This window comes from Lates calcarifer, linkage group LG17, assembly GCF_001640805.2.
Source record: "Lates calcarifer isolate ASB-BC8 linkage group LG17, TLL_Latcal_v3, whole genome shotgun sequence".
NCBI classification, from domain to species: Eukaryota; Metazoa; Chordata; class Actinopteri; family Centropomidae; genus Lates; species Lates calcarifer.
Genome location: NC_066849.1, coordinates 573,521 through 594,149, shown reverse-complemented (window position 1 = coordinate 594,149; position 20,629 = coordinate 573,521). Strand labels below are relative to the sequence as shown.

At 42.1% G+C, this 20,629-nt stretch overlaps 1 protein-coding gene across 1 annotated transcript in view; it reads right to left on the bottom strand.

Annotated features, from left to right (window-relative positions):
* The window catches only part of arhgap39 (Rho GTPase activating protein 39), an 80,374-nt gene that overhangs the window by 6,319 nt on the left and 53,426 nt on the right, over positions 1 to 20,629 (bottom strand). Inside the window, exons 3-10 of the mRNA XM_051077266.1 lie at positions 13,873 to 15,163; positions 10,647 to 10,811; positions 9,349 to 9,534; positions 7,355 to 7,568; positions 2,661 to 2,734; positions 1,367 to 1,566; positions 672 to 763; positions 366 to 535 (exon numbers count right to left, since the gene is read on the bottom strand). Coding sequence (XP_050933223.1) covers positions 366 to 535; positions 672 to 763; positions 1,367 to 1,566; positions 2,661 to 2,734; positions 7,355 to 7,568; positions 9,349 to 9,534; positions 10,647 to 10,811; positions 13,873 to 15,163 — 2,392 coding nt within the window. The remainder of the gene's footprint in view (positions 1 to 365; positions 536 to 671; positions 764 to 1,366; positions 1,567 to 2,660; positions 2,735 to 7,354; positions 7,569 to 9,348; positions 9,535 to 10,646; positions 10,812 to 13,872; positions 15,164 to 20,629) is intronic.

Below are 20,629 nucleotides of genomic sequence, written 5' to 3'. Positions count from 1 at the left end.
ACCTGCAGCTTATAGACAAGTGTGGCCTATATATGTACTTTTTTTTTCTTTTTAAATTTAGTGGGTGCGGCTTATATTCAGGTGCGTTCAATAGTCCGGAAATTACGGTAGTTCTGTAAGTAGTTATATAGCAGCATTTCTGAAAAAAAAATAAAAAAATGCAAATGTGAATACAAGATAGCTGATTTGTGGCTAACATGCATCCCTCTCATTAAGAATACCTGCAGATGTGAGGTAATGCTAATGCTGGCATACTGCAACAAGTCAGGCCTTAAAGGGTTGTTTCTCTCAAATCACAAGAACCCACATCTCTCACTTCCCTCTGTCTACACTGATACATATTAAGGATACCATCTGTGTGTTACCTGTAGGAAGCGGATGAGGTAGCAGAGCACCAGTTTGTTGATGTGTGGCAGACCCAGCACCACGTTGACAGCTGCCTCTGGGTTGTCATAGTGAGTGATACACTCCTCATAAAACTCATGAGGGATCAGTGGCTCCTCCAGCTCTCTGTACCAGAGCTTTAGTAGGGATGCTGGGGACACACAGGAGGACACATTTAAAACCTGTTTGAGAATTACATCGACTTATGTGAACCTTTGCCGGCCCACACAACTTTAAGGGACTGCATTCAGCCAATGTGTGTGTGTGTGTGGCATGTGTGTGTTTACCCGGGATGTGCGGGTCTTCCAGTCCAGTGGGGATTTTCCACTGATCCACTTGGAGCTTGAGGGCATTGACTTCATCTATGTCCCCTGGTACCCTGGGGGGGGGTCAGTGATCACATGACACATCATTCTCATCTTCCTGCATTTGTGCCCAGGTTTCCACGTAATTGAGGCTAAACCTAAAATCCTGCTAACAGCTGGACAGTGGAGGAGCTGAGTGAGAGGTGTCTACATAGAATTATCAACCACATCTGCTCCTCCCCTGTAACAACAGAAAGCCATATACAGAATGCAAATAACTATGTCTTAATAATACAGAAGATATAATTAATATACAAGTGATGAAATAGAAATTAAATTAAAAGATGGAATCATTAGTATTCAAACTATCAAGTGTCCAAAGTTGTGTTGCTATAAAGTATCTGTCAGAACTCAATCTGTGAGGAAACGTGTGGCTGTTTTATTCATGGATGTACTAGTTTGAATTTGTGTTGTTCAAACTCATTGATTAAGGCTTCAATGGCAAAATAAGTTCTGATGGCATCTGTAAGAAACCAAAAAACACTCTTTTCTTCCATATCATTACTTTCTTATTCTGAACACTGACATCTTATTTCCAACTAAAGACCAGCATTGTCTTGATAATCTGCAGCTTTCTACTCAATTCATAGTCCACTCTGCTCCCTTCTCTCACTCACCTGAAGATGCCTTCTGTCTGGTCTCCATTGAGACCCAGAACCTCTTCAGAGAGGCGAGTCTGCACCCAGGGCAGCTGGCTGTCTGGATACCGCTCCTTCTGGAGCGCCATCACCTCCTCAAGGGAGGAGCCAAACATGGAGGGACTGAAGATGGCATTTCTGGCGTGCTTGATCTCCTCCAGACAGGGCTTCTGCAGGCCCTGAAGAGAGAGAGGGACACACACACATACATGAGTTAATGTTAATACAGCAGGGCAGATGAAGGGAGTCGGGGGTACGTGAAGGGTGAGGGTCAGAGAGCAGTGGGGGGAGAGAGGACAGACAGATGTTCAGATATCAATGAGAAAAGCATCTGTCCATCCACAGGACAAGCAGCTGATTAACGTGCTGTTGGAGGTTAGCAGGTTAACACCAGTCAAACCCTGCGGAGGCCGAGAAGTGACAAATGATCTCTGTTAGTGACCTGCTGGGGATTCTGGCACTACATGGTATACAGGCTCTGAGCCAAGCTGCTGCCTGCCAACACACACACACACACACACATACACATAATGTGGCATGTAATACCAAAACCATGGGTATTAATCTGCTTCCTCCTGTGGTTTCAGGTTTGCCACAAGGCTGCAAGGATTTGTTCCCATTTAGCCACAAGAGCATTAGTGAGGGTCAGCACACAGTCGGCGTTCTGGTTCTTTCCAAAGGTGCAGGATGAGGCTGTCAGGGCTCTGTACAGGCCAGTCAAGTTCTCCCACATCAAACTGGGCAAACCATTTCTTAGCTCAACAGGTCTGGCCTGGCTCTATCATAAGGCGCCCTTCTGGACCCCCTGAGGTGTGACTCTTCAATTTGCAGCAGTGATTGCAGCATCTTAAAAAGCCACAGTTGTACATAATGATTTCATCTCCGTGTATTTCATGTCCAGTTATTACAGCACTCTTTCCAAGTGTAGCTACAGAGTTGTAGAGCATGAAACCCAGCAACAATGTTAAAGATCTGGGTTGTGACACAAAATATTTCCAGTTCACCTGGTTGCTCCATGCAGGAGACTGAGCACAGTCTAACTACTCACTTTTAACGTGCACATACAGTGTATTATCTCTTCTTGTGAAAGCATGTGTCAGCATTCATGTTTGCACACAATATCACAACCTCAACGACTAAAGGTTGCTGCAGGGAAGTTGGAAAGTATTCAGAGATAAACTAACCTGGTTTAACTCTTGTGAAAAAGGGAAAGTGAGCTTTGTTGTTTGACCTGAACAGAAACCACAACATGAAGACAGACAAAGCTGCTTACCTTCTTGGCTCCAGTCAGTGCAGCTTTTGTCAGTTTCCTGTGGCAGTATTTAGCATAGCTGCTAATGGCCACTCCTGGAGCAACAGAGAGAAGAGATAAAGACATACTGTATTTGCATCACTGGGAGATTTTCTATCTTGTCATTTGTATATACACATTCTGGTTCAAACTATGTCCTTCAGTTCAGGAAGTTGGAATAACATGGACAGGGTCAGAGACTACGCAGTAGTTTTTTTTCTCATGAAGCCAGATTAACAGGTAATCCAGATTTATTTTATTAAAATAGTCTGGTTTTCAGGATATCTCTAAAAAGTAGCTTTACATATGTTAACCACATGTTTACAGCAGGTTACCATGGAAATGTATCCCTCCACACAAAACCTGAAATAAAGTGGGTGAAATAAAGTCTGAAATGTTGTCTGACCAACACCACAACTCTATCTTCCTCCTTTATGGAACCTCATCATTTTCTATAACTGAGTAAAAATACATGAGTGAACCAGTCACTGGTGACTGTCAAATGTAATTTGATGAATGAATTTTACTGAATATCATTTTTTATTTCATTATAGAAATGTATTTCTATACCACTTTATATGACAGTGGTGATGTCACCTTTCAGCCAATCACCCCTCTCCCTCGTTTAGCACCTATAGTTAGCACCTGTTAGCCACATCCACAACAATGCTGATGTTATACTGAATGAAGCAGCTAGAGGCTGCTGCTGTAAACAAACACAGTATACAGACTCAGTGACTAAATCTCTTTAGCTTTCAAGCTTTAACTTAAGAAGGCTGCTAATGCATCCTAGCTAGGTGGACCAGCCTGTGAGGTTATTACTGAGCATCAAACTGAAGCTAACTCCTGTTGGCTGAAACTGGCTAATTCTGGTAGCAGTTTTTGAGAACGGTAGTTTAAGGGGCATGAGATTGGACGAAAGGTGAGTGGACAACAGTGCTGTCATGAAAAGTGACATTTTGAAATAGAAAGTGAAAGTGTTACTAGGAAAAATATCATTTTGAGATAGAAACAGACTTTGGAAAAGGACTTTTTAAAATACAAATGAACCATTTATAACTATGAAATAAGTTCTTAATAATTCCTTATCCCCATACCCCTTCATGTTTTAACAGTGTCCCAAATATCCAACCAGAGTGATATGTAAGTAAGGTCAGCACTACTAGGTTAAGTAAGTAAGGCAATTACACAATTATAACTTCATTTATCAAAGTCTGACATTATTGCTTACTTAAAATGTAGAGATCAAACTCTATCCATATAAAAACATATTGTGAGAATATGAAATACATCAAAGCTTGACCTAACTTGACCTCCAAACAGAACTGATAGAATAATGTCACGGTCAGAAACAGTCTGATCAACTGTCACAGCTGTTAACCTGTAGGTAATTGGACCTTGAGTTCAATTTGTTTCATTAAACCAACAATGTGATATTTTGCTCTGCTTTTAAAGCTCAAAACAAAGTGGAATGGTTTCTGATTTTATTCTGTTCCAACACTGGTCAGCTTCCTCAGCATCTGTCAAGGGCAACTTGAAAAACACTTGCCCTACATTAGCACTGAGCTACCTGCGGGAGATGAGAGTAATGTGTTGTTCACCCTGTCCACCTGTAGGGGGAAGCAGAGTACCAGTACAGCTTCATTCTGCCTGACATTTAGAGACAGAACAGAAACAGGAACACCTTTAAAATGCAGTGAAAGGTAGTTTACATAAGACTGCCGATGTTAATGTCTCTAACTGTGTCTCCTGCTCATGGGTAATGGTTGCAGGATTTTATTTTGTAGCTGGCATGTTGGCCTTCAATTTAGAGCTCAATGCAGCAGCTGACATTCTACATGGGATTTGGTTTTGCTGGTTATTGATTTTCTGTTTAGACTAAGAGTAGCAACTGCTCTGAAGATATTTGTTGGATTGTGTATCTGTATCAGTTTCCATCTCATCTGATATTTCATCCGCGAGTTCCCCAAAGACTATGCTGAGTGTAGGTCAGATCAATATTCCCCACATTAAAAAAAATCATTCCTTCCACTTCAAAATGCAGAATCTATATAATTGCATTGATGAGCTTGTGCTGTGACAATTTTAATGCGAAATGCTTGTCTAGACATGTACCAACTAAAGAATGTGGAGCTGTGTCATGGTAAATAGGATGCAGTGTCTCTAACACCCCTAGTGTCTCCTGGAGGCTGCAATGTTGACTGCACCAAACAATGCAAAAGTCTGATTAAACAACATGTTCACTGTCTCGTAAAAGTTCTGTTTATATATGACTAATTTGCGAGTACAAATATAATGTTGAAATGTAATGCTGCACAGAATCTTATCAGTATGACCAGAGAACACTTTTAATCAACGTATCTGCAAAGTAGCTAAACCTTCATACTGAATGTATCAGCTAAATCTACACTGACAATGTTTTTCATTGGTTTTTCCAAAAATATCCACTTGAAGTAAAAATTCATCTCGGTCAACGTTCTTCTAGCGTGAACAATAACCAGAGAGACGGGACATGCTTAGTGCTGGTCCTTTTCATGCAAAGAGAAACCACAGCCCTGAGGTCAGGGGCCTGTGTGGGCTTGGTGCTCGTACCAAAACACAAAGCTCGTGCAAAACAGAAAACTCAAATTTAGCACTTGAGAAACAGCCGACCAGCAGCAGCTAGCTAGCCGAACATGCTGAAGGTGTTCTTAGTAAGGTGAAGAGCATAAGAACTGTGGGATGACCATGTGTTTATATGTACCCTGCGATTTGACTGAAAGGGAATATAAGCGACACAATATTATGGACCATGGTACATCAGCCTGGCAAGAGTTCATCTCCCCCACTGTGAACTCTTTCATGGGTGTAAATGGACATGCACCAGAGAGCCTGCATTAGGTTAACAGTAAGGTCAACAAAAATTATGGCCTAAACCCCGATCCAGTCCTGATGTCCCATCCAGTGGACAGAAATTAGAGATAATTACAAAGCAGATCAGCTATTAGCACATTGAGGAAAAGTATGACATGTGCAAAGGTCAAATTCTAGGAGATCAACTCTATTGGATATGAGACCAGCATAGGAATAAACAATCAAAATCCAGAATGAAAACAAGTTCAACAAGAGTTCGATCTCTGCAGGGAAACACTTATCAAGAGAAGAAACTTGAAAAGAACTGTGACTCTTACAGATCAGGCAGTACTAACTGTGATTGATCTGCTGATCCTATGACCCATGTTTGTCTGATTTTTTCTTCTTGCCAGTAACAGTGCCATCAAGTTCCATATCTCGTCTTGTGTAATGATTTAATTGATTATGGTACTCCATATACCTGCAAATATATGACCTAGTTCTAAAAATTGAGTCTAATAACAAAATAATTTTTCGCTCCTGATTGGCAGAGACTACGTTATCAAAGGTGACATTCCCCAGGGATAAAACAGTACAGACCCCTGAGTTTGACTTTTGTTCCTTCGTCATGGACTTGATCTCTGTCATTTTGTCCTCATGTCTTTGCTCTTTCTCTCACCACGTGCTCTTCAAGTAACGTTGTCTTCTGTCCATGCATGCATGTGGTTTCCTCTGTTTTACAAGCTACACAATAACAAATGAAGCCAGAGGAAGTGTCTGAGTATACTGTATCGTTATCATCTCTTTTTAATAATCCGGGGTTGTCGCCTTGAAGATTTCTTGAAGATTTGAAGTTTTTCTAAAATGATCCTGCTAAAGTTCAGCACAGTAACTAGTGCACTTATTCCATCATCAACAGATTGCTGAAGGACAGTCTTTGACGTTCAGAACTGCTGAGACAGACCGGTGGAACAGTTGCGTAGCAACAACAGGACGCTTCAGCATCTGCACCTGAAGTTGTTGCCGGCTCCAGACTCTGCTGACACAGGTCCCCCAGCAAAGTCCCCCAAGCTAAGAAGGCAGCTAAACATTTCAGTACCTGCTCGTGGCTGGGTTCACACTGAAATAACTCAACTTCATCTGTAAACCTGAGGATTCAGTAACAGTAAAAGTATGGTGAGAGGCCAAAGACAAATTTCCACTCAGGTGGACAAAAAATGTGTCTTATTTCATCTTCTATGATGATGATACAATTCATAGCCTGAACCTATTTGCTTCAAAAATATTACTTTCCTCATATTACCAGCTGTTAGTTAATCATGTTAATTTCATCATCTTTACATCTTGATTTTCATTTTATCATTTCTTCTATGTTAGTGGAAGGTAGTTAATCAAATCACATATATTTAGATCTAGTCATTGTGTGTGTTTATTTGCAACAGAGAACAAGGATCCCTTGAATCAGAAGTTAAGGCTTCAGATATTAGACTGATTAGATCTATGATATTAATACTGAACATTAGTTAACTCATTTCTTTCTTTCCTTTTCCTTCTTTCCAAAAGTTTAAAAGTGGTGTCCAACAACGAGAGCTCTCTGAATAAATGTAAGAATGTTTGCTGCAATGGTTGAGGGAAAATTCTGATTGGGAACCATCCTCTACAGACCATGAATATCTAAAACAAAGTTCATAGCGATCATAGCAGTAAGATTTCTTGAAAGAAGAGTAGATGGACAGAGAGTTATACTGAGATCACCATTTCATGAACTTAAGAAAACTTACAAGTTCCTATAATACACAATCAAAGTGCCCCTGCAAGCCTGTATTAGTGTGTTGCTCCCTCACCCTTAGTGTCATTGAGGGGATCCATGTGGCGGTAGATGTAGCCTTCCAGGTAGGTGTGGAAGCGGGGTGTGGGGGGGAAGAAGGCCAGGCAGATAGCCATCAGCTCCCAGCCTCGCTCCAGGCTATCATAGCGGAAGTTCTCTGTGGTTTGACGACACAGCTGGATGTAGAGCTCATCACGCAGACCCTGGTTACTCCATCCACGCACCACCACCTAACAGATACAAGCAGAGGTGGTGAGTGATGGAGTATAGCTTTCCTTCCTCTGTTGATAGCTGTCTAATATTTAGCCATTTATATCAATGAGGAGGAGGAGGACTCAGTGACTCAAGAGCATCTGATACAACAGATCACGACTATGTTAATCTATCATCTGTCTACACAGGCTGCTCACATATGTAATAATGACCCACAGCATATTTTTATCTGTTTTCTTCTATTTTACGCATGTCACCACAGTGACTGTGTGTTGGTGTCTACCCTCCATACGGTGCATGAACACATCCTGTCTAGATGCTGGGAGAGGATTGAAGCTGCTGCTGCTCTGCTAACGTGCTGCTTTGACTACGCAGGCGCAGGTGTAGACATTGTGTTACAATTTGTACCTCCTCTTGGTGGTCATATTTGATCATCTGAATACCCCTATGCGAATTCAACTCAATCCAGTTTTACCTATATAATACCAAATCACAACAGAAGTTATCTCAGGGCACTTTCTATAATGAGCAGGTCTAGATTGTATTCTTTATAACACTATTTACTGAGATTCAGTCCACCTAACGGGTCTTTATCTTACTAACTGTTCAGCTGTGATTCAGCTGACATTGTCTATCTGCCACTATGTGCTGATGTTCCACTAAAATCTATTTTTTTATTTTCTCTTTCACTGGCGCAATTTTTTGAGCACCACTATACCATTAAACTGTTTTGTTGGATTTACTTAATACCAGAGGGAGGCATGAAAATGCCCCATAACTTAACTTATAACCACTGCATACACATCAGTTAGGGCCTGAATCCCCACTACCCTGGGGAAAAAATAAAATGAACATTTATAAACAACAAACTTGATGGGAGAATGTGTATACCTGCACAGAAACTCTAACCCCTACATGATAACAGAGTTTATTTCACTTAATTTCCTACATTAATCATATATCCACTTGCTCATAAACTTTCAGACCAGTGATGTTATACATGTTTGTGCTACCTGTTATTCCAGAAGCATCTCTGCATTTTAAAAGCATTTATGTAGGCTTATCACCACATTCCCCAATAACACATTCCCAAGACTTCAGAGGAGGTGGTCGGGCTTTATGACGCCAACTCACAGCCACCTGAGCAGTGCACAACAGTGCTGCTCAAATGCCAAGAATGAAGCCCAGAGGCATCAGGTGACAGATTCTAGAAAATTGTGTTTCACCTTTTTCTGATATTAACCCTGAAAATCCTGGGACCCTCAACCACATTAACTAACTGGTAGACTTATCATCACCAGTTTTTTTAGTGATTGCTGACTGCATTAACAGCTGCTGAGCCATCAGCCTCTCCCATGTTGTCTTGCTTCTAACAAAGCTGCCATTCTACACAGAAACACCACATATATCAATATTCATGAAAGGCATTGCATTGACCATTTATGGATAATTTTCAAGGTGACATTTGATCATTTTTTGCCTACATCATTTTTGTTTTATAGAGACCTGGTGTTTTAAAAGCTTCCTCTCAAAGTCACACTGTAAACAAGGACACAGAGCGTCACAGTGTGAAGCCTCAGCAGTACTTCAGCAGTACTGCAGAGAGGAGGAGAGTCAAGTGATCTCGGTTCAGTTTGTAAAGTGCAGTCACTGCATAACACCTCTGTAAGACATGAAGGTGTTGCTACCATCTAAGCTTGAAGCCCTAATGTAAGTATGCCATGCATGGCTGAATGGATCTGACAGCTGGTTAGACTATGAGCCAGGACAGAGCAGTGATTCAGGGTGTCCACAGACCTCCAGAGCCACCGAGAGGGGGTCGGCCTTGGAGCGACGGTCTCCCATGTAGGTCTGGATGAGTTTAAAGATGTCCACTGCCTCCTTCTTCACTGTGCGGTCTGAGGTCACGATCATTGGCTTCTTGATGGGCTCACTGCTCCAGGCCAGCATGTTGGCGATGGACACTTTTCTTCTAAACAGACCCTAGAAAAACAAGGAGGGAATGGAGAGAAAAAGGAGGAGAGCAACAGAGAGGGTTAGAGGAGCAGCAGAGAAATAGGAACGATACTGAGAGGGCAACTGCCATTTTGTGTCCCTCCTCACACTACTTGAAAATGAAAATGACATGAACGGTAGGAATGTACAGTGGAAGTAGTGCACAATTAGATCTGATAGCAAAGGGATGCATGACATCAATACCATATCAGACACTCAAAGTAAACTGAAAGCACAAACAATGAATGAAACCACAGCCTGTTTCAGTAGAATGACTGGAAGAGTGAGAACAGCGTTTTAATTTCATTTCATACTTTCATTTATCTTTGCATACAGAGCCACATATTCAAAGCTAATAAGAAATGCTAATATGAGGATTTCTTATTAATTTTGAATATAGATGAACTGCAACTTTCCTTTTCCAGGGCCTGAAAATGAAGAAATATTTAATGCGCATAGTGACAGTCAAGATTTATAGATGTGTAGAATTTAGGTTCAATCAGTCCTATTGCAAAATGTCTTTTTATTCCTAAAGTATGAAAATCATTATCATTACAAGATAGTGATACAAACAACCAGTGAATGCTGTGAGAGCTTTGGTGGGGTTAATTTCATGTGTCAAAGGTCAGTATATTCAATAAACATCATGAGATGGATAACACTGAGAACAAGACACAGATACAGGACATCAGACATCAGAGAAAAAAAACCTATGTACAAATGGGTAAAATGTTTCTGAAGCATTCAACCACATCTCCCAGTCTTCAGAAACAAGTAGGACCTTGTGTTGAGAATGTTTTGTTGAGCTGCTGTTTACAAGGTCAAGAAAGAGCCTTCAAGCTCAGCTCATGTATTTTCCAGTAGCTAAACCTGATTAGTGATCAGCTGATCAGCAAGATATCAACAGTAACACATTCTAATCTGACAGAGAAAGTGTTCAGATATGACCATGTCTTTCACTGCAGCAAACCTACACAGGGTCAAGACAGAAATACAAACAAGAGATACAGTGTTGGAATCATTGATAAAAAGAGACAGGTACATTGTGATGTGTATGATGCAAACATATCAAAGGCAGATATACACATTCTCTTGAGTACCTGTGTGTGTTTGTTGAAGTGCTTGGATGCCCAGTTCTCGATGTCGGTCTCCGAGGAGGGCTTCCTCAGTGTGAACTCTGGGAAAATGCCACAGCTGGCACTCGGCATCATATTCCTGGCATTTCGACTGGCCTCAAATTGGGCACAGGCTCCGAGGTCCTCCGACTGACAGGTGAAAGAACAGAGAGAACAAAAAAAGACAGGAAGGGAGAGAGCAAAACAGAAAATATCAGAGTGGCCTGAGAGCTGAAAGTTTCTTCAGCACTCAGAGGGAGCTGACTGGGATTAATACTGACGTGTTAATACGTCAATATCCACAAGGTTATTTCAGTGCAACAAAGGGTCCATTTATTCCTCAGTGTCTTGATTGAAAAAATAATCTTAAGTAACAGCTGTGGATCAACAAAAAATTACGCACTGAATGAACATTATGGTTACAAGAATATTTTATGATGTCCTCCTGCTTGAGGAGGCTTCAAGGTAAAACGGTATGTAAGGCAGCAACTATGAAAAAACTTGACCAAAAAAGTTCTTGTTCAGTCCTCCTCATCTGCCACAGTACTTTTTTGGGAAAGGCTAAATGTCTACAGCGTAGCCCCCATGTGGTCAACGGAGGCTGCGATTTAGAGAGAACAATCTCATTTCCAGAGCCTTTCCAGTAGTGGAGCTACACATGTAAAGTTTCAACAAACAAACAACAAGTTAACAAGTGAACTCTGGATAAAATGGGCCACCTACTGGTTAGCTGCTCCTCCCTGTTTCTAATCTTTATGTTGAGCTAAACACATCCTGACTCCAGCTGTGTATTTTGTGCACAGATATGAGAAAGAAAGTGAATGAGTGTTTTTGAAAAATGTGAAATTATTTTTAAAATAGAATGCTTTGTACGGGATTCATTTTTCTTCTCATGTCTCTGAAGCTGTTTTCATAAATGAACTCCAGAGACACTCACCGGCGTTTCCCTCTCACACATGCAGCACACAGCTTGAGCACCTGAGGCCCTCTCACCTGCTCGATGTTGTGTTAGGTTATGGTGAGCAGTGGCACCAGCACGTAGAGTGTGCAGGAGATCAGCACTGCAGACAATGCACCACTCTCACTCTCCAGACCTGCTCTATTCACACATCAGCACACATCGGCTTTATACTAGGGAACTGGTGATGTCTCCTGCGACCAATACAGATATTAGCATTCACACATACAGCTCTGCCAGATAATGTCTAGAAAATTTAAGGTTAATTTACATTTTCCCACCACAACCTTGCTTGTGGTTTACAGTTTTTACGTGATGAGTATTTTGGTATCCTCCTCTGTCTTTCTCTGTTGCTGTATAAAGCTCTTTTCATTCCCTCCTCCTCTCCTCTTCTTTATTCACTGCTATTCTCTCTCTTCTTTCAAAGGCAGATTCTTCTCAGCATATCCCTCGCTTCATGCTCTCAGCTTTAAACTGAAGTGTTGCGTTGCAGAATTCAAAAAGAAAGAGAAAGCAAGAGAAAAAAAAATGTGGGAGCAGAGAAATTCAGAGGAGCAATCAGACTATTTTCCTCTTGGCTCCTGTAGGTGCTTTCTGGCCCTGTTAGCTTCCACAGGGCCTCTGAGGGCTCAGATAAAGGCACATGTCATACCAGCTAGTGTTTGTGTGTTTGTTTCATGTCTGCCTTTTCACATCATACAGAAACCAAAATGTTAAACATTGTGAGTGAGATCTGATCATCACATCACACATTTCTGGCACACACATTTTCTAACGATTTAATCAGTGATAAGACATTTTAACATGACTGCATTTTCAGAGTCAAATACTTCAACTCTAAGACATATACAAGTATTCTTTGAATATGTGAGCTAACCCTGTGTGTAGACCTGTGCTATTTCCATGTTCAGTGCCTGAATTGGAATAAACAAGGTGCTAGTACTAAATAATTAAATCTGTTTTAACCAACATTATGCTGCAACATGTTTTTTTTTTTCAACTACATATACAGTAAGTTCCCTGTTATAGGCTAACCTGTAATTTTGCAGTCCAGTTTATTCCCGTTAATTCCTATGGAAAGTTTCCAACTTGAAAATTCCCAGAACTTTTCAACCCTGGTTTCACTCTTGCTTTACTGTTTGAACTCTCAGATATCACTTATTTTACTGTCTGCTGACGGCTTTACAACAAACCCTCAGCTGTTCTGGAGGGAATATCAACGTTCAAATTTCCACCTTTACTTTGCACTTTAAACCTGAACATATGCATTTCAATGATAACTGGGCCATTCCACTTGCTGGTGAATTTCATGCACTACCAAAGTCCTTCTAGACTCCTTTATAACCTCTGTGGTGATGAGACAAAGTTTCTAGAACAGCTACTAATCTACGACATCAGAGACTGTTTTGCCCGCTGCTGTTTCCAAGATAAAAAATGAACTTTTAGGATTGGTCAATCAAACATATTGACAAATAATTTAAATCTGGGCCCGATTTTTAATGAATTTTTGATTAAAAAAAGAAAAAGACAATCTCTGATATTATGAGAGATTAAACTAAAAAGAACAGTAGTGTTTCCAGTGCTGGATGTATAATGTCATTACATGTATACTCTGACCTGGGATGTTCTAGTTAAAGAACTACATTCTCCAGAAGCTTTTTCAGTCAGTTCAATCAGTTTTCCTCTTCTAGGCGTGTGTGTGTGTGTTCCCTGAGCATGGTACCAGTGCAGGTCTCTCACTGGACCAGGCAGCAGTGCAACTGTTATATGAGACAATCTACAGCTCAGCAGCATTACATGACACATTCACAGCTTTGCACCAGGGTGGAGCTGTAACACAGGACAATATCAGAGCTGACAGGGCCATTCACTGACCGTGTGTGTGTGTGTGTGTGTGTGTGTGTGTTTTGTTTGAGTGTGCGTGTGTGTGTGAGTGTGTGAGTGAGTGCTGCACTGTGAGAGATGCCAGCTGATCAGTTGCTCTCATCATTTAATAAGGATTATTCTGTAGCTATAAGAGATCTGCAGAAACATCAGAAAATTGTCAGGTGACTGTCAAATAACATCACAGCATACCAGACATTCAAATAATCCTTTGATTTATAGTCAATCATATTTTCCATAAGGAGTGACGTATAACTGATGGATATTTAAATATAGAAATGACAAGCAGGCTATTAAAATAACACCAAATTCTGATAAACTGAAATTATCCTTTAAATGTGGACACAGACTCCCAGCATGCAGCAGTACCTGTGATGGGTGGAGGTAAGGCTCAGGGGAGGCCAGGTTGGTCTGGACAGAGAGGCTTTTCTCCAGCAGGGCCTGAGGGAAGCCAAGGCGATCGAAGGTGCTGCGTTTCCAGTGGTGGCTGTCGCTCTGTGCCAGCGCCTCATCCTCACTGAACGCCCTCACCACCGGCCCTGGTAACGGCAGAGGCACTGCCCCGTCACTCTCATAGCCATCCTTGGAGCCACCACCCTGGGCCACTCCCCCTCCCTGCCCCGAGTCCCAACTGCTCCTCTGTTTCATCACCTGCTGGGCCTCCCATGCCAGCCTGGCCTGGGCCAGCATCGCCTCAGATGCTGTGCCTGTTAACTCCCCCTCCGGGCCCCCACAACGTGCCAGCTCCTGAGGGAGGGATGGCTTGCGACTCTTGCGTTTGCGGTTGCCTCCAGGAGAGAAAGCCCCAGGACCACTTGTAGAGGAGGAGAGGGAGTGGGTCTGGCTGGAGGTCCAGGATATGGAGTCCTCATAAAGCAACCTCTGGCCTCCCTCTCCTCCCTCCCCACTGTAGTCCAGCAGTAGGCGGGGGTCCCTGATCAGAGACTGGCTGTGCTGCAGAGTATAGGACCCCCCATATGAGCCACCATAACCCCCCGTAGTGCCGTAACGAAGCAGGCGGTCAGCAGTCTTAAAGCGAGGGCTGGAAGACGACTGCTCCACGTACACCAGCTGTTTGACGTACTCCTTCCCCACAGGACTGTACTCCAGACTTTGGGTCTTTTCTGGACACTTCTGCCTGGTCAGAACCAGCTGGCCATAAGGCGACTGGCCCTGTTTGGGGGAGTGATAAAGGGGGGCTGAAGACTTGCGAGCTGGTGACTTGCCAGTGCCATAGAAAGAAGAGGAGTCAGACAGCTGCATGTCAGTGGGAGGCTCCTCATAGATGGGAGGGGGCTGGTACTCTGATGGCGGCTCCTCATACAGTGGGGGTTCATAAGCATAGCGGGGCGAGGGAGGCTGGGAGTCAGCTGAGGAGCGGCGGTGGGTGCCGGTTCCACCAAGCTCAGCCCGCTTCAGGAAGGGAGACTGACGGCGATCAGCGTAGAGGATGGGGGAGCCGTCGGGTTCTGAGGGCGGGTTTCCTCCGGAAGAACGGCGGGTTCGTGAGGTGGTGCCCCCTCCAGAGGGAGCACTAGGGGTGGGGGGGTCACAAGGCGAGTAACCATTTCCCTGGTGGGCCAAGAAGCTGGGTTCTCTGTCTGTCACCTTGATCAGCATTCGCTCCTTTGTACCAGTGTTCCATCTGAAGGGAGAAGTCCTGAGAGGAGAGGAGAGGAGATTTAATTAATTAAGGGTTAGGACACAGAATGATAAAGAGTTGTCTGTCACATACAGGGCCTGGAAATACTGTGAAGAAGCTTTTTTCAAGCTCAGTGTGCTCTTCATATTTCTACATATTATACATGGACAGGTCAACACCTCAGGCTCTTTGTTGTGTTCCTTGAGGTATTTCTGAGCAGTTTTTGTGGTGTGGTGGGAGCACTGTCCTGCTGCTGGAGGCCCCAGGTTTTCATCTTCAGATGTCTCAGAAATTGTTAACCTCTGATGTTGTTTACATCGTTTCTCTTTCAGTTTAAACTATGTTTGAATGTGTGTTGGTTATGTCCTCTGTCATACAGATTGAAGTATTCAATTTGACTTTCAATTTCATTTTATTTTTTCTAAAAGGTGAAATGTGTTGAGTAATTACTGATGCAGATTTGATGCAATGCAGTGGTGGGTTGTCTCTGCTGGCCTAAACACTGTCACAATCACTGAATTATATTTTTATATAGGTCCATTAATATTATATGTATTAAATTGTTCCCAATAGTCTATTCTCTACATCTCATAGCTTTCCTTACATTTGTGCTGCTTCCCATACAGTCTGTTTATGTTGGAGCTTTTATCCAATCAGATTTCAGCCCTGTGTTGCCAAGTTAACCTTGAAGCCTTCAGAATCAACAGAGCAGGCTCCTGTCATTTAAAATGAATGGCGATGAAACTGTTGCCTCATGGATCCTTTAACCAATCAGATTTCATGTTGGTGAGACCAGGGCCCATCTAGCAGGCCTACCATGATGTCAGCATTTTCATGTCATTTGATTGGATGGTCAGAGAGCGTACTGGTCAGAGCTAGCAAACCTCATCTATAGCTACAAGCTAAAACATGTTAGTATAGATTTAACAGCTGTTTTCTCAATGCTGAAAGTCAAGTCTGCCCAGTTGTATTTCTTGCCTAAGTTTTTTTTAGTTTTATTTTTTTCCTTTATTTTGACAGGACAGTGGAGAGAGACAGGAAACAGAGAGAGAGCAGGGGAATGACCTGCAGTAAAAGCTGCTCAGGGCTCTAAGGCCCATGTGGTACGCTCCCCAACCATTCAGGGCAGTTTCAGTGAGTAAAATGCATTTTCAGATATTTTCTTGTTTATGTTTTTGTCATTTTATGAGTTAATGTTGATGCTTCTGTTGGAGATGATGTGTGTGGAGCAGCTGTAGCTGCAGTGTTTGGAGACCTATTGAACTGTGTTAATTGGGTTTTTATAGCATTGCTTCAGTAATGGCATTTATTCTGGCCTCATGACATGTCTGTCTGTGGTGCAGAGTTATGTTATACTGCATTTCTGTATGTTGTTGATGGTTTCTATAGCCGTGACTTCATAATGACGGTATTCAGAGGTGGGCAAATTCAAGTCACACTGCTGAAGACCTAGGTGTGAAATGCACGGCCCACCACATGATTTAAGTTAAGAATGTACAGAATTCTTATTTGCACATCAGTTATCATTCTCATATAGTTCAAATGCTGACTTTAATAAAGATGTTTAAATACATTTCTTGCTGTTTTCCCAACTCAAAATGGTGGCTGGAAAATGTTTTAATCCATTTTGGTTTTCTTAAAGCAAAGGTGCTGAAGATAGTTTTAATGACAATAATATCTAATGCAGGGACACTGCCATAGGAAATAGCCACCAAATAGCAGCCTCTGGCAACAAGAGACCTTTACTTCATTAGTTCACATTCACTCATCATTCATTCAGTCATTCGTGTCAGTGAGTGGGCCCTCACATTCTGCTTGTCTGTCGGACAACAGGAAGGAGGAGGAGGGAGAGTGGTGTGGGATGAACAACAAGAGGTGAACTGGGCCAGAGAGAGGGAAGTGTGAAATCAATTGCAGCATTGGCCAGCGTCCACTTCCAAATACTTCCACACACTGACACCAAGGGCCAGGACTCAATAGTGGCAGTGTAGGTGTTTGTGTACTTGTGGATGTTAATATGCATATGTGTGTGAGAGAGGAAAACAAAGAGGGCGAGATTAAGGAATACAAGGCTGCGCTGGCATCTAACACAACATGCTCCAGACTCTATCTCTAACCCAACGCTCTTTCTTATCCTTCCTCAGTCCATCCATGCTCTAACGATTTTCTTTCTCCATCATGTGTCTACACATCCCTCTTTTTCCTCTCTGTCTGCTAGTCCTAACCACACAGTCAACACTGCTTTCTGTCCCTCTCCTTAAATTATTCACAATCATTTGACCTTCAGATCAATGTTCACATTCTCTGCCTCTTCCAATCAGTCATTGCAGTGCCAACCTGTAGATCTCTTCCTCTCATTCTCCTTCAACCACAAACTAATTCTTGTTGTTCAGTCAGCTTTCTTTGACTATGGTCCCAAAAAGTCCCACTGTGTATCAAACAGTGGTCAGAGGTGTAAATGTTGATTGTGCCAGCACAACAAATCTTTCTATCAAATCAAATCAAATCATTTCAATCTCAAGAAAAGCTACTTTTATTCTTCATTCTACCTATGTAACAGAGGGGGGTGGGGGTCTTAATGTTGGAGAAATGCTTTCATTCCAATGAAAAATCATGAATCAGTAAGAACATGAACCTTTCCTGTCGGGCTTATACAACGTATTCTAGCAAAATTTTTAATATACTATGAATAGAACAATGCCCTCTACAGATTCAAGTACATTATATGTCTGAATTCAAACTACATGGATTTGGTATATATTTACATATATTTGGGCTTAAAACTGCTTCATACTGGATCCAAAACAAAATTCCAATTCAAAAATTTGAATTTAGAGAGTATCAATTTCACAGATGCAACACACACCAAATCTGAGGAAAAATTGTCCACCGCTTCATATTGTCACTCATTTTCTTTTGGTGCAGCTGGTCAGCAATGGAGTCTTCAGTTTCTAGCAGTGATGACGTTTTGCTTTTCATGCTTCTTAACAAAAGGAAAAGATTTGGACTGAACCTTGGCGAGATGATAAGAGGAAGGTGAGTCTGAGTGACTGGCAGTGTATTTGAGAACTGATTATAATATAATTATAACTGGATTTATTCCTGTCCTTGTCATTCACAGATAATTCACCAGTAAGATACTAAGCAGGTTGAGAAACAACGATCTTGTATCATCATTAAATGGACAGGGATTTGGTTGATCAAAGCCTTATTTCAAACATGAAAACAGCACAAAGTCATATGAACCCGTCCTCTACCATTCGCCTCTACCATATGTGAATACCTACAGTATCCTAGCTTTCATCAGTACGTCTAGAATGTTAAATTCACTGACTGATTAATCAGCAATGTTGAAAACTGATATATTAATAAATCATGAAAACTATCAATTACACTATTACACAGCCTTTTTAAGGCAGGATTGTTGGATTATTGTGCTGTTATTCCACCTTGTCTTTCTGTATAAAGGCACAGAGAGAATGGGGAGGAAGTCACAGAGTCGAATCAACGTCTGTGTGAATGAGGGAGCCAGCAGATGCCAATCGACACTGAGACTGCTGGGTGACACGTTGTGCCACTGATTCTGCAACACCATGCTGTCTAAAATCACACACAGGGGAGGCATTACACCAACTGTGTCCAGCTCAGCGTAAACAAGCAAAGGCAGCATATTTGAGGGTCTTACTGCCAATATTGGGGAATTTCTGCATAAAAGGAGCTAATATTTGCAGCCCTAATCGTAAGTACCATGTGTACATAATTTATTTGACTTCATAAGACTCAGAGATTTGGCTTAGAGATTTTCACTGGCATGGATAGTGTTGCACATAGACAAAATTGTTTTACAGTTCAGACTGCTAAAGGACATCTAGGTTACTTTTCCCCATAAGCCAGACCAAACTATACCACTACTGATACACTGTCATCTGCTCTCTTTTTACAACTGCAGACTCTACAACTTTCAACAGAACATGAAAAGGATTTGTGTGTATCAGTTTACACAGGGAGAGAGAGAGAGAGAGAGAGAGAGAGAGAGAGAGAGAGAGAGAGAGAGAGAGAGAGAGAGAGAGAGAGAGTTGGTAGACACTTCACATATAGAGTGAGTGAGAGCAGATCTCCCAGCCATCTGGACTGACGGTCTGCAGCTGTGCCACCAGGCCTCTCACCACACACACAGACATACACACACACACACAGGAAAAAGAGGGAAAAACATAACATCAAGGCCAGAACCATCCATGAATAATTCCCTTCCACAGTAAAAGGGAACAGGTAAAGGCTTGGTGTTGGACAGACAAGTGACAAAGCTAATTTGGCCTGGAAAGGGGTGATGATGAATGATGTATCCTATGTGGACAAGAACAATACCAGAATTTCTGTGTTATTAGTTAAAATACATTGTGTTTATTCATAATTGTGACTTAGATGAGGGTCTTGGCAGCAGACTGTTACAGTTGGTTTGCACTGTCGCTTCACAGCAAGAAGGTTCTGTGTGGAGTTTACATGTTCTCCTTGTATCTGTGTGGGTTCTCTCTGGGTTCTCCAGCTTCCTCCCACAGTCCAAACACATGCAGGTTAACTGGTGACTCTAAACTGCCTGTAGGTGTGAATGTGAGTGGTTGTTTGTCTGTATATGTCAGCTCTGTGATACACTGGTGATCACCAGTGTGTATCCTGCCTCTCACCCAGTGTCAGCTGGGATAGGCTCCAGCCCCCCTGACCCTCAAAGGATAGGCTGTATAGATAATGAATGGATGGATGGATGAAGATCTGACCATATTTTAAGCCAAATTTATGCATAAATGTGGATAATTACAAAGGACTCACTTTACTCTTGCTGCTGTATGTACTGTATGTACCCTTTAATGAAACCAACAGCAAATAAATTAAATTAAATGTAAATTAGATCAGGGAATTTGGCTGCGTAAATCAGCTGCAAAAATACTGGGCAGACAGTAAAGGCAAGAGATTAAAATAAAGTATCTCATCTCTACTAAGCAGCAGCTCTACTCTAAACCTCAGATCTTTCTTTTTGCTGGTGGTCAATGATTTGAACAAAATCAGGTGACCTTGGCAATATGTGCTTGTATGTCTATATCTGCTATATATGTTCCTGTGCTGACTGGTGAGTCATTTTTCTGTCTACATTTAGCACAGATGAATGAAATTATCCTGATTCACACAGCATGTGAGAAACATACAGATAGCAAGAGATTATCCTCTTCTCTACTCTTCATCTTGATCTCTGTCCTCCTATCCTCTCCACCTCTCACCCCTTTTCTCTCTGTCTGTTCTTCCCTCACTCCCTCCTTTAATGGGATCCTCGGTGTGTGTGGGGAGGTAGAGCTGTGTAGAGGTCAATATCTCCCATCTGTCAGAGAGGAAGCTGTGTGGTCTATGACAAACTGCCTGTCCTGCTCTCCTTAACAGCATTCACTCTCTCCAGAGATCATCTTCAGCCTGACACTCAGTCGCCACGCTAAA